Source organism: Euprymna scolopes, chromosome 20 (assembly GCF_053919585.1).
Source record: "Euprymna scolopes isolate OS-2025 chromosome 20, ASM5391958v1, whole genome shotgun sequence".
Taxonomy (NCBI): domain Eukaryota; kingdom Metazoa; phylum Mollusca; class Cephalopoda; order Sepiida; family Sepiolidae; genus Euprymna; species Euprymna scolopes.
The window spans coordinates 31441048-31456595 of record NC_136501.1 but is presented as its reverse complement, the minus strand read 5'-3'; the positions used below and the strand labels follow the sequence as shown (position 1 = coordinate 31456595).

Here is a 15548-nt window from a genome sequence, read left to right as displayed (position 1 = left end):
GCTCAGACGAGAACTTGCCATGGAAATAATGATAAAACAAAGACAGGCTGACAACATCTCTTCTGTGGGTGAGAAGCTGCAGGGAAGAGAAAAGGGCATCCCCCACTAAGCCACGAAGTCTATTTTGTACTCTGTCAAGGCAGGATAGGCTGTTTTTAGAAGCTCCTGCCCAAATGTGGCAGCAGTACTCCATCCTTGGACGTACTTGGCGAGATATCTTCTGGAGCGGTTAAAGGATCCTACCATCTTTCCAGCGACCTTGGCAACAGACTCGATGTACGTGTTCCATTTCAGGTCAGGAGTAAAGGTCAATCCCAGAAGCTTATCAAAACATGGAGCATCCCATAGATGAGAGCCATCCATTTCAATTTATACCAGATGAGGATCAGAGCGTTGATGATGTAAAGATAGGAGCCTGGTTTTAGATGCATTAAAAGTAACCAGCCACCTCTTCCCCAACTGTACCCTGCTCCCAAGATCAGAGGAAAGAGAATCAGAGAGAACTTTGTCATTTACGGCTTTTTTGATAAGCTCCTGGGTTTGACCTTTACACTTGATCTGAAATGGAACACATACATCAAGTCTGTGGCCAAGGTCGCTGGGAAAATGGTGGGATCCTTCTACCGCCCCAGAAGATATCTCACTAATGATGCAATTCTCTATCTATATAAAAGCCAAGTACGTCCAAAGATGGAGTACTGCTGCCACATCTGGGCGGGAGCCGCTAAAAACAGCCTATCCTGCCTTGACAGAGTACAAAATAGACTTCGTGGCTTAGTGGGGGATGCCCTTTTCTCTACCCTGCAACCTCTCTTCAGAAGAGACGTAGCGAGCCTGTCATTGTTCTATCGTTCTTCCATGGCAGGCGCTCGTCTGAGCTCCATTCTCTGGTCCCCCCTCGCCAATCTTTTTCAAAAAACACCCGACTAGCTGAAACTACCGTCAATAATTTTCCCCACTCCCTATCTGTGCCTAAATCAAAACGTAGATACCATGAACAAAGCTTCTTTCTTAGAACTGCACGTCTGTGGAACTCTGTTCCGCTTGCCTGTTTCCCTCCCGACTTCAACCTGGATGTCTTCAACACAAACAAATTCCTGATGAACCGCTCCCTAAGTAATGACGCCTTACCAATTCTCCAATATTATTGCTACACTATCCCTTTGATTACTGTACACACAATAACCCTTATCCCTGAGTGGCCGTTGGGCCTTGATAAGTGGTGAACTCCATGTAAAAAAAAGGTATTAAACAATTTGGAAAATATTGAATAGTTGTAACCAAAAGACAACTAGACAAAGAAAAAATTGTAATTTATGGGAGGACATATGGACAAAATGTTGAGTGTAGGATAAATAATAATCTTGTATTACTTACTTTTAAAGATTCGTCAAGTTGTTGAAGAGTTTTCGAATTGAGAGTCCCGTAAGTCGGGGCGAGTTTGAAATTCACGTTTCTATTAACTCCTTGCCACTCGAAAAACGCTTCATCCCATATGTCACGTTTTTTCAGGACTCTGTGATTTTTAAGCTCTGAAAGAAAATACGCGTCCACTTGGAAATTGTTAGAAATTATGATTTTTTTTTTATGAATAACAATAAGTAAAAAAAACATAATTTTGGTTAAACTTCGATCATGTATCTCATCGATTTATCTGACCAAAGTCCCATAAGGTAACGCCTTAATAACAAGAATCATAAAAACATTCAATAGTTTATAATAAACAATATTTACATTCTTACCAAATACTGATGCATCTTATGTAGTTTATGTTTGAATGAGAATCTAGAATTTTTTAATTAAAATAATCCTTAACTGACTAAATTATAGAAAATTGTAAATAACTGTGAATATATAAATTTCACTTTAGAATAATATGAGGTGCCTTCAATAAGTTTCCAGACTTTTTCGTATGGACACTTTTATTGATAATACACACATAAAACTGTATATATATATATATATATATATATATATATATATATATATATACCTGTCTAGCCGCACTGATGAGCTGTGAAACAACGAAACAGTGCTGTATTTGAATAACTACGTATACAGTGATGATCATATTTATTGACACGGTAAAATAAAAGTTAAATTTTGTCTAATAAATTCTAAAAAAGGGATTAAATTAAAGAAAATAACAAAGTATATTATGTATTTTTAACTGGCCTTTCCGATGCAGCAATCGGATTTTAGAAAAAATAAATAACAAAGGAACAACAAACATAATTGCAAAAAACCCTTGTTCAAAATTATTGGCACGATTTATTTAATAATCAATTGTATAGCCTTTGGCCTTGATTACCTTCCTCAGTCGCTTTTCATAGTTTACAACCAAGTTGTTGCACTCTTCAGTAGTAATTTTAGCCCACTCTTCCTGACAATAATCCTCCAATTGAATAAGATTCTTAGGCTTCCTTTGCATTACCCTCAATTTTAATGTTCTCCATAAATTTTCAATTGGATTAAGGTCTGGGCTTTGTGATGGCCACTCCAAAACATTAATATGATTGTCCTCAAGCCATTTCTTAGTCAGTTTAGCCGAATGCTTTGGGTCATTATCTTGCATGAACCACCAACGACGACCAAGTGAGAGCTCTTTAGCAGAGTCTTTCAGGTTTTCATCCAATATTTTAACACAATCTTCCTTTTTTATGCTACCTGTGACCTTAACAAGTCGCCCTGGTCCAGAGGCAGCAAAGGATCCCCAAAACATCAAACTGCCTCCACCGTGCTTCACTGTGGGTATGGTGTTCTTAGGCAGGAAAGCTTCGCCAGATTTTCTGTAAATATAAGACACTTTATTATGGCCAAATAACTCTATTTTCGTTTCGTCAGTCCATAGAACACGTTTCCAGAATGCAACATCTTTATCAATATGACGTTTTGCAAAGGCTAGCCTTGCTTTCAGGTGCATAGGCTTCAATAAGGGAGTCTTTCTCGGACGACATGCTTTTAAACCAGCTCTCTTCAAAACTCTACCAACTGTATGTCGAGATACATTCACTCCAGAGGTGCTCTGTTCATCAACAATCTCCCCAACAGAGATCCTTGGGTTTTGTTTTACTTGTCGAACAATTTTCCGTTCATCTCTTGGGGAAAGAATCCTTTTTCTCCCTCTACCCTCTAAACTCATAACGTGGCCTTGCGATTTGAACTTGTTTATTATGGCTCTAACAGTGGATTTGGGAAGGTTTAGCTTCTTTGAAATCTTATCATAGCCCTCCCCATTGGTATGGCATGCTACAACAAGCTTCCTGACGTCTTCTCTGTGTTCCTTAGTTTTAACCATGGCGATTGAAAATTATAATTTAGTCACTTATAATAGTTTAAATAAATCGCTATCTAAAAATTATCTGCAAAAAATTATTCACTGAATTAGCGTTAAACAAGCATAATATGGCTATAAAAAAGTTCAGAAAGCACGTAAACCGGAAATTGATTGATATTATACTGATACTAAAAGAAAAACAAAGCCGTGCCAATAATTTTGAACAAGGGTTTTTTTGCAATTATGTTTGTTGTTCCTTTGTTATTTATTTTTTCTAAAATCCGATTGCTGCATCGGAAAGGCCAGTTAAAAATACATAATATACTTTGTTATTTTCTTTAATTTAATCCCTTTTTTAGAATTTATTAGACAAAATTTAACTTTTATTTTACCGTGCCAATAAATATGATCATCACTGTATATATATATATATATATATATATATATATATATATATATATATATATATATATATATATATATATATATATAAAAGTCACTTTGTGTGTGTGTGTGTGTGTGTGTGTGTGTGTGAGTTCCTTCCTGATAGGTTTCGAAACAGTTGAGCCTATCTTTTGCAAATTTCACACAAAGCTAATTTATGTCTTTCAGTGTTCTTTAGATAGGTTTTGTACAAAAATTCCTCCGATAAGTTCCAAAAATCAAAAAAAAAAAAAAAAAAAAAAAAAAAAATCCGATCTTTAGTATATACTTTCTTTCTTATAGATAAAAAAATAATTTTTACAGGGGAAAATTTTAGGTTTCACCGGCAAGACAGATAATAAAATACCAGCAAATCATTTCTTAATAATAAAATAGCAAAAAATAAAAACAAAAAAAAACAAACGAAACAAACAAACAAACAAAAAAACACACACAACAGATTCGTAGACATCCGAAAACATAGGTCAGTGGTAAAGCAGTCGACCATAGATCGAATGATCCTGTGTTCTAGCCAATGTGTACCTTATCATTTTATTTTAATTTTTTCTTATTAATGAATTCAATTTAAAATAAGAGCAGAGACCATTTAAAATAGCCGCAAATCATTTCTTTGTTTGCATATTTTAAAACTAAGCATAAATCAGAAGTGCTTTTCCAGGGCATTCATCGTCAACCCCAAATATAAGCTGACGTGATATTGTAAACAAACACAGATGGAATTTGATGAACTACATTTTCATTATTATTTATTATATTTTTTTGCCAATTAGTCCATAGCGCAAATTATTTATTCGTAATATATAATATCCAATAGAGGATTAATTATATAATAATACATACGTCGAGCGTCAAGCTAGCACACACACACACACACACACACACACACACACACACACACACACACACACACACACACACACACACACACACACATATATATATAATACTAGTTTTATATTTTCAGAGGTAAAATAACCAATGAAGTTTAACGACGTATATACAAGAGTGCTTAATACCGAAGTAGGGCAAGATGTACTTTCTATTTGTTTTTACATACGCAGTAATACTTTTTTAAACGCCATGGCCTAACTAATTGATTATTCAAATTATATTATTAGTTTTCTTTGTCAAAATAAACCTCATAGTTACCAATAAATATTTATATATTATTATAAAGATCTTACTAGAAAACCATAATTCTACAAAAATACAAATTATTTTTTTGTGTCTGCCGGGAAAATTACAGTTTTTATTAACAATATAATTAAATATATATCACTTTACTGAAAATAATCTTTTTTACTATAAAAAATTAAATGTATTTATACAGAACTACACCATAATAATAATAATAATAATAATAATAATAATAATAATAATAATAATAATAATTATAATAATATAATAAATAAATTTATTATAATTATATAATAAAGTTATCGATATTGAAATTGAATTATAATATTCTATAAATCCGCTATTCTTTCTTAAATTTTAGCATTTATTTACTAATTTCCTTAAGATCCTTATATACTGTTTTAAAAATAATTCATATATTCTAAAGAATCTATATGTACACAAATCCGCAAAAAGACATATACACATAATATATGCACGTATCTAAATCAAAATTGCAAATGTAAACTAACAATCATTAAAAACATATGTGTAAAAACCTATACACCCGCATTATAGTACAGATAAATAAATACAAGTAAAATATTAAATTATTTTTCTCTATATTTCAACCGATATCGGCACCCAATACTACTCCTACTATCGAAGGACCATATATCTTCTCCACTAACCTTAGTATCGTATCTTCTACAAATTTAACTAAAATAAAAATAAAATAAATTTATTCTATCTATCCATGAGTCAGAATTAATATAAATGTTATAAGCCTAATTTTATCATAAAACTATTCGTATATTAATTTCAATAGATGTATATTACTTGAAAAAACTTTAAAATTTCTATTTTTAATAGCTTTTAAAAAACTTATTAAAATTTCTGTTTTTTTTAATAAAAATTTCCAAAACATTATTACAAAAGTTTATAAAACTGATTTGAAATCCGTTTGGTCTTTTTTCTCGTCCCAGTTGATAAGGGGTGCTTTCTTTCTGGGGATACATCCTTTTAGGCATTTGTTTCGCACATTAAGACAACTTTTTCTTGGATCATGAATGAATCGTAGAATATGGTACTTCTCAGCATTGCAAAATCGGCTGAAGAGAGCTTGATATTGGGACCTAAAACAGTTCAGTGATATTAGATTTGAAACCGACAGTACCGATGGCTTATCTTATCTAACCTTCTGAAAATATAAATATTATGTTCTTATTTTGAAAAGTTTTTTCTTTATAATAGAACACTCTGCTGGAATTCTTTTTTCTCCAAAATATAACTAAGTGTGTATATATATATATATATATATATATATATATATATATATATATATATATATATATATATATATATATATAACTACTTCATTTATTCACATAAATTTAATATACGAAGGTATAGATTTATGCGTAAACTTTAAGTATTTATTTCAAAAGTGCTCAATACGTAGGTAGAGCTAGTTAGTAATTTATAAAATATATATGGCGATTAAGCTACACTGAATATTCTGCGTTTCATCCAACTATAGGATTCGTCAGGCTTATGCGCGAATTCTGTCGTTGCTTCTTGTTTTTATATATGTTGAGGATTTCTAGTTGGCCAATCAGCTTTTTAGTCTCCACCGCGCCCCTTCCTATCAGCCATATCAGATATATTTTAATATATTACATTTTTGATAAATACGCATGACCATTGCTAATATTAGCGTAAGTTTCTTTTGTAATCCTGAAAATAAAAAAAAAATTGAAAAAGTTGAAACTCAGGATCACTAAGAAAAATTATTTAAAAAGTGGCACTTTTAATAACGATTAATTTAGACGAATACAAATGGAGAAACTTGTAAAAAAACAAAACAAAAAGAAAAAAGATTTTCAGTATCCTCTTAAATCATTAATGAATTGTTTTTCATTGAATAAATTGTCAGTGTAATCAGTGCTTTTAATTGACATTTTTCGCACTTAAAACGCACTCTTACTTTAATTTAAAAAGAATTAATTTATTTTATCGTTACAAAACGTTTGAGAATAAATTGACTCATTATGTAAAAATAAGGAAATAAATATTCTAATTAAATAATCACTTCCTTTTTATTACAACAAATAGGATTACATAAATTAAGGAATATTTTTATAAGCTTCAAAAATAAAGAAATACGATAATAATAATGTTTCAATTCCTCTATAAATTTTTAAATAAAATTTACTTTTTGATATTTTGGGCTTCCGTAGAACTTATGCGCGACACCTTTTAGTTTGTTTTGATTATGCAAAGTTAGATCAGTTATTAAAATCTCTTTTTTGGAGGCTAATTTAGCTATTTTTTCTTTATTTTTTACAAACAAGGTGTTTTTTTTTTTTTTTTTTTAAATTAATTCGATATCTTAAGACTTTTATCTTTGAAATAGTTCCAGAAATACAGTAGAACCCCTGGATACGGTGGTCATAGGATGCATTTTTTTCAGGTTACGATGTGGAATACGGTGTTTTTTCGACCCCTGGTTGCAGTATTTGCCTCGGCTTATGGTATTATTTATGTTATTTGATTATATACATGGATAATGTACATTGTTCTGTATTTTGTTTCTAAGTTTTAATGCCGCATCCCGGGGTTCTCCTATACTAATACGTATTTATCTTTTAAGCAATTTTTACAATGAATTTATTTAACTTCTAAATTCGGCCGAACTTTTCAGTTTCCGACGACCCCGTGAAAAAATCTTCATTACAACATTCTTTTCAGGTATAAAAATATTTCTCTTTGTTTTTACAATTAAAAAGTAATCGGAAATTTACAAAAAAATATGATAAGCTGGCTTTCAAAACCATGTCCCTCTATCAATTCTCCTCATTAAAATGTACGTACCTATTAATACAGAAGAAAGAAATAAGGTTCATGAATCCTTACTTAAAGTAGCCGTTTCTTTCAATAATATCCCCGTCACAAACAAAAAGAAGAGGAAAAGCTGAGTCAAAGTCATTTCCGATTTTCTTCAGAAAAAAAAAATCCAATTCTTGATTTGAATCTGAAAATATCAAATAAATAAAAAAACAAAACTATGGTATAAAAAACGTAAATAATACAAAAAAAAAGCTAAAAAACCCAGGTGCATACAGTTTGAACAAATCTACGTGCTATGAAAATGCTTATAGATTATATATCAAGTCTTAATAAAGAATGCATTAATATGACGAAAAACAATTTCAGTAAATAGAAAAATACTATTAAATAAATATACATAAACATGAAGTATAAAAATGAAAAAGAACTATTATGTTGGTACAAAAATAATGTCGTTTTATTATAAACACATACAGATATATATATATATATATATATATATATATATATATATATATATATATATATATATATACGCCAAAAAAAAACCAAAAAAAAAAAAACGACATAATTTTTGCACCAACCTATAGTTTAGCAACATACAAAAGATAAACTATTATAAGAAAAAAGTGAGTTGCCTCCCTTGGATTATAAAAAAATAATAAAGTGTGTATATATATATATATATATATATATATATATATATATATAAAGTGTATATATATATATATATATATATAAAGTGTATATATATATATAAAGTGTATATATATACATATATATATATACACACAAACACACACATATATACACATATATTTATACATACATACATACATACATATATATATATATATATATATATATATATATATATATATATATATATATATAATTTTATTGACCGGAAAATTTCAAAATAATAAAATCAATACAATCCAACATGAATATGATTCAAATAAAATTACATTTTTCTAATCGATGAAAAGCTTCAAAGAAAATTATTAATGTACGAATTGGCATACAATATGCTCCCATTTGAGGCGAAACGGCTATAGTCTGTTGATCCAAAGAAGGTAGTACTGTTTTGCTACTTCTATTCTGAAAAGTGTGAAAAGAGGAGCAATACATCAAATTAAGTCATGGCTAAGAAGATAAAAAAACACTAACCTCCTTAAAGAGCAAACTTTTTGCGTTCTTTTGCAATGCGTATTGGACTAAAAAAATACTAATACTTACGAAGAGATGACACGAGTTCTTTGAAAATTTATCGCTATTTAACAAGTTTGTGTACAGGAGAGAAATTCTGCTGGACAGGATAATAAGTTCGACTAAACATCTTTTATAATCAGATGTTAAAAAAAATTCCATTAATGTCTCCATGCCATTTTATTGAACGCATCCAGGTGAAATCAAACCCTTTGTTCCCATAAAGAACCAGACATTTAAGTTAAAAAGTGCAATAGCGTTTGAAATATCGCGATAACGTGCAAGGCGTGAAGGACGCTCGAAAAGACGATGACCCGAGATACGTCACACACTAAAAAGAAAATGAGGAAATAAATGTTATTGCTACTAAGAACAAACGAGTTGGAGCTATTTCTGATTCTTTGTTTTGGCCTCTTTAGGCCTGAAATTGGACACAACGTGTTTTGGTTCCCAGGACGTCTGTACACATTATTTCTACGAGATTAGACACAATGCCAGGGTGTGAAATTGGATTCGAACTTGCCACCATCAGCAACCCAGTGGATAAAGGTTAATGAGTTAGTCAAGTTGACGGCGAGACAATACCGTGATATTTAAAAACGATGGTTGATCATGGATAGCTAAATTACTCGTTTGTATTGGGGGAAAACATTATAGCTATATTAAAATAGATTATAATTATACTTTGAAAAGATTATAATTATATTTTAAAAAGATTATAAATATACTTTGAAAAGATTATAGTTATACTTTGAACAGATTATAACTATATTTTGAAAAGATTATAACTATACTTTAAAAAGATTATAACTATACTTTAAAAAGATTATTGTTATACTTTGAAAAGATTATAACTATACTTTAAAAAGATTATAGTTATACTTTGAAAAGATTATAACCATATTTTGAAAAGGTTATAACTGTACGTTATAAAGATTATAACTATATTTTAAAAAGATTATAACTATACTTTGAAAATATAGTTATACTTTGAAAAGATTATAACCATATTCTAAAAAGATTATAACTATACTTTGAAAAGATTATAGTTATACTTTAAAAAGATTATAGTTATACTTTAAAAAGATTATAGTTTTACTTTGAAAAGATTATAACTATATTCTGAAAAGATTATAACTATACTTTAAAAAGATTATAGTTATACTTTGAAAAGATTATAGTTTTACTTTGAAAAGATTATAGTTTTACTTTGAAAAGATTATAACTATATTCTGAAAAGATTATAACTATACTTTAAAAAGATTATAGTTATACTTTGAAAAGATTATAGTTTTACTTTGAAAAGATTATAACTATATTCTGAAAAGATTATAACTATACTTTAAAAAGATTATAGTTACACTTTGAAAAGGTTATGACTATACTTTAAAAAGATTATAATTGTACTTTGAAAAGATTATAACCATATTTTGAAAAGATTATAACTATACTTTGAACAGATTATAGTTATACTTAGAAAAGATTATAACTATATTTTGAAAAGATTATAGGTGTACTTTGAAAAGATTCTAGTTCATTCATATTTTATCAGAAAGCTTTTTCTTTAATTCTTGCAAGATATTCCCTGTCAGATGTGATCACTCTCACCATCCTAATCAGAACCTATTTGTTCGAAGTTTTGTTTAACACCACAGGCAAAAAGTTGCAACTAGAAAGGGTTTCATAAATGGGTAACGATTAAAAATAGGCAATAAAAAATCTGAAAATTAAATGATTTTGTATCTTTAAATCACACACTCATACGCACACACGCACACACACATACACGCACACACACACGCGCACACACGCACACACGCACACACGCACGTACACGCACACACGCGCGTACACACACACGCAACACATGCACACACACACGCAAACCCACACACACGCAAACGCACACACGCACGCACTACACACAAACACGCACACAAACAAGCACACACACGAAAATACACACATACACGCACATAGACACACACGCCCACACACACATAATTATTTCATTTATTCATATAAAATGTACAGAAAATATGTTATTTTATGTATCGATTTTCTGTATTAACTTAAACAGCACTTAATTCGTGAGCAGAGCAGGTAGTTAGTATGAAAACTATATGGGAGAACACAGTAAGCTCGGTGTAGCTTAATTGCCATATAAATTTTCATAACTTAATGTATATATATATATGTCTGACTATATATATATATATATATATATATATATATATATATATATTTAGTAAGTTATAAAATATATATGGCGATTAAGCTACACTGAATATTCCGCGTTTCATCCACTCTAGAATGAATGAAACGCGGAATATTAAGTGTAGCTTAATCGCCATATATATTTTATAACTTACTAACCAGCTCTACCTACGTATTGAGCACTTTTGAAGTAAATACTTAAAGTTTACGCATAAATTTATACTTTCGTATATTAATTTTATGTGAATAAATTTAGTAGTTATATGTATATATATATATATATATATATATATATATATATATATATATATATATATATATATATATATATATATAATGGGTTAAGAAATTCCAACGAAAGAAAGATGTATATTTAAATGAGGGATTAGTCACCAACAATGTGTATTTTTTAACATTATTTTATTATTCCGTGTCTTGGTTTTTCATTGAGAATTATGTTTGCATCATTGTAATAATGTTTTTAAGTCATCGATTTCAATGACTTAAAAACATTATTACAATGATCCAAACATAATTCTCAATGAAAAACCAAGACACGGAATAATGAAATAATGTTAAAAAATACACATTGTTGGTGACTACTCCCTTATATATATATATATATATATATATATATATATATATATATATATATATATATATATATATATATATATATATATATATATAAATATATATAGAGAGGGATCTTGTAAATCGTGGTGAAAGCAACCTCTCTAGCGGAAAGAAAACCCTGATATAAAACCTGCGGTGGCTGTTGCATCCAATGACTAGCTCTTCTTTTGGGTTTAATGTGACTAGGCTGATTGACGAGGGACAGTTTTCTGAGTTGGCTGGCAGCTACACCCTTTTCTGGAGTGGTAGAGCAGATGGATGTAAGAGAGAATCAGATGTGGCTTATCGTAAGCTTCTTAAAACGTTACTAGCTTAAGTTCAGAATAAAATCACGATTTTCTATTAACGGCTAATTTAAAAAAAAAATGTTTTGAACGCTACTAACTGAAGTTCTTTCAACACAGTTTGCAATTTGGAGACGGAATTGTTTTTGTTGAGATAAGTGATTTCAATCATGCTTTTTATTTTAGATTTAAAATATTAACAACTCCATTTTATTTCAGTATTTAATTTGTGTATTTCTGTTTTATTAAATGCTAGCTTTTTTTCTAGTCCAATACCGGCTTCCATCTTATCTCAAAATTACTTATAACGGCACCAACTTACTTTCGGAAGAACCCCCCCCCCATCAGCCTTTTCTTTTATATCGTAAGCTTCTTAAAACGTTACTAGCTTAAGTTCAGAATAAAATCACGATTTTCTATTAACGGCTAATTTCAAAAAAAAAAATGTTTTGAACGCTACTAACTGAAGTTCTTTCAACACAGTTTGCAATTTGGAGACGGAATTGTTTTTGTTGAGATAAGTGATTTCAATCATGCTTTTTATTTTAGATTTAAAATATTAACAACTCCATTTTATTTCAGTATTTAATTTGTGTATTTCTGTTTTATTAAATGCTAGCTTTTTTTCTAGTCCAATACCGGCTTCCATCTTATCTCGAAATTACTTATAACGGCACCAACTTACTTTCGGAAGAACCCCCCCCCCCATCAGCCTTTTCTTTTATATCGTAAGCTTCTTAAAACGTTACTAGCTTAAGTTCAGAATAAAATCACGATTTTCTATTAACGGCTAATTTAAAAAAAAAAAAATGTTTTGAACGCTACTAACTGAAGTTCTTTCAACACAGTTTGCAATTTGGAGACGGAATTGTTTTTGTTGAGATAAGTGATTTCAATCATGCTTTTTATTTTAGATTTAAAATATTAACAACTCCATTTTATTTCAGTATTTAATTTGTGTATTTCTGTTTTATTAAATGCTAGCTTTTTTTCTAGTCCAATACCGGCTTCCATCTTATCTCGAAATTACTTATAACGGCACCAACTTACTTTCGGAAGAACCCCCCCCCCATCAGCCTTTTCTTTTATATCGTAAGCTTCTTAAAACGTTACTAGCTTAAGTTCAGAATAAAATCACGATTTTCTATTAACGGCTAATTTAAAAAAAAAAAAATGTTTTGAACGCTACTAACTGAAGTTCTTTCAACACAGTTTGCAATTTGGAGACGGAATTGTTTTTGTTGAGATAAGTGATTTCAATCATGCTTTTTATTTTAGATTTAAAATATTAACAACTCCATTTTATTTCAGTATTTAATTTGTGTATTTCTGTTTTATTAAATGCTAGCCTTTTTTTTTTTTTTTTTTTCTTTTCCTCGTACATATGTTTATTTATCCACCGAGTTGATAGCAAAAATTACGAATTATACTCATTTTTAGTTCGTGTGAGGGGAATCTATCACCATACTTTCCCTTAAACACGTCTGTTGGACTTTTATTAAGTACAATACTTAATAGTTTTTTTTTTTTTTTTTTTTTTTTTTTTTTTTTTTTAATGGAGAGTAGAAAACGCATTGTGGATGCGTTATCGGCAGCTCCTGTTACTCTCGCTTCTTCTTATTTGTCCCTCAGTCCTCATTTTTTTTAAATGAGTGATTTTTCGGACAAAGGGAGAAGAAAAAGCTGTTTTCTAGGTTGGCAGTATTTTTGCGAACAGTTGGCTGAGATGGCGGAAATTTTCTGTTTCTATGTCTATCCTTGTAGCCATGTCACTAGTAAGGGTGCTGGAGGTAAACGTTTTGTCTGGGCTGACGTTATCCGCCTGATAGTCAGGGACCCGAACCTTGGATTAACCACTAAGGAGGCTGTCCTATCAGCAGGTGCAAAGTACTGGGGCTGCTGTATTGCCATTTGGTGAATGGATTCTGGACCATGCAGTAGCTTCTGGTGGGGCCTCTCGATGCCATACTAGTGGGTAATTGTTACGGCTTTACCTTATCATTAACTACAAATAAAAAATAAAAAAAAATTCTTCGTTTCTTTTTCTCTCTTAATTTCCCCTCTCTGTCCTGCTCTAAGTAAATCTGTCGACCTAGTCCACAAATTCCAAAATTTCATCATGACAAGTTTCAAGAAAAAATACACGATTAAACCCGGTTCCCCAACTTCCAACGTAGACCCCTACTACCATGTCTCCTTCTCCAACATCAGGGGTCTTCGTTCTAACCTTCCAGAGGTTGAAACCCAATTACAGGAGACTAAACCAGACCTTTTATTTTTAAGTGAAACTGGCATTGGACAGGCTATTTCCCTAGATGAGTTTGCAATTTCAGGATACTCTAACTTAACTTCTAAATCTGACCCCCAAGATCGCCATGGGCATGGAATATGTGCCTATATTAAAGATAGCTTTCCATGTGGGAGGGACATCTCCAGGGAAGATCCTAACTTACCCTATATGTGCTTCCGGGTTGCTTTAGCTCACACTACTGCATTTATATTTACTCTCTATCGCCCCCACAACAGTGGAGTTACTATCTTTCAAAGCATATCTGAGAAAATTGACCAAGTCCTTTCTACTTATCCTTCAGCTAACATTCACGTATGTGGAGACTTCAATGTTCACAACGTTGAATGGTTGACCCACTCAAACAAGACCGATGATGAGGGGAGGTTCTGTCATGATTTCTCCATTGCCTATGACCTCACTCAGATTGTTCAGGAACCTACCCGTGTGCCCGATAATGATGGCCAGTATGCGAGCCTACTAGACCTTTTTCTCACAACTTGCCCTGAACTATGTTCAGTTTCTGTTCTGTCGCCTCTTGGATCTTCCGACCACTCTGTTGTATCAATTAAGATAAAAATGAAATGTAATAGGTCCCCAGATGTACCTCTTCATCGTACAGTATATCGATACACTAAGGCTGACTGGGATAGCTTCCGTACATTTATATCTGATCTACCTCTGCATTCCATGTTTAAAAAGGATGTGTCCTCTATAGTATTAGACCTAACTGAATGGTTAATTGTAGGTATTGACCATTTCATACCCTCTAAAAAGTTTCAGAAAAAACCTAACAGCCAGCCATGATTCTCTCCAGAATGTGCTGCTGCCATTGCGCACAGAAATCACTTTTTCCACTGCTTCAAACGTAATAGATGTATGGAAACTAAAGCCGTTTTCAGGACTGCCAGCAACCATTGTAAGAAAGTAATAAGGAACGCAAGAGAGTTGTATGCTCAATCTGTTAAGTCCAAAGTAGCTGAGCAGCGGCTTGGTTCCCACCAGTTTTGGCAAATAGCAAACAGAATCCTGAACAGAAGCGTGTGCTCCATCCCAACTATTATCAATGGACCTGAGGTAATCTCGTCAGCATCAGACAAAGCCAAACTCTTTGTCAAGAACTTTGCAGCAAATTCTACCCTTTGCGACCAAGACCGCCAACCCCCAATATTTCCTCCTGTATCAGAAAACACGCTATGTGATATACGTATATCTGTACGTGATGTTG

The 15548-nt window shown here is 31.3% G+C and overlaps 1 protein-coding gene across 4 annotated transcripts in view; it reads right to left on the bottom strand.

Annotated features, from left to right (window-relative positions):
- The window catches only part of LOC145241380 (uncharacterized), a 140855-nt gene that overhangs the window by 12987 nt on the left and 112320 nt on the right, over positions 1-15548 (bottom strand). For 2 of the 4 annotated variants that reach the window (XM_080104280.1, XM_080104279.1), the window contains exon 3: positions 1378-1532. In XM_080104280.1, coding sequence (XP_079960406.1) covers positions 1378-1532 — 155 coding nt within the window. Of the gene's footprint in view, positions 1-1377; positions 1533-7753; positions 7872-15548 lie in introns of those variants that run through there. The other 2 variants (XM_080104281.1, XR_013862544.1) reach the window with 2 other exon arrangements.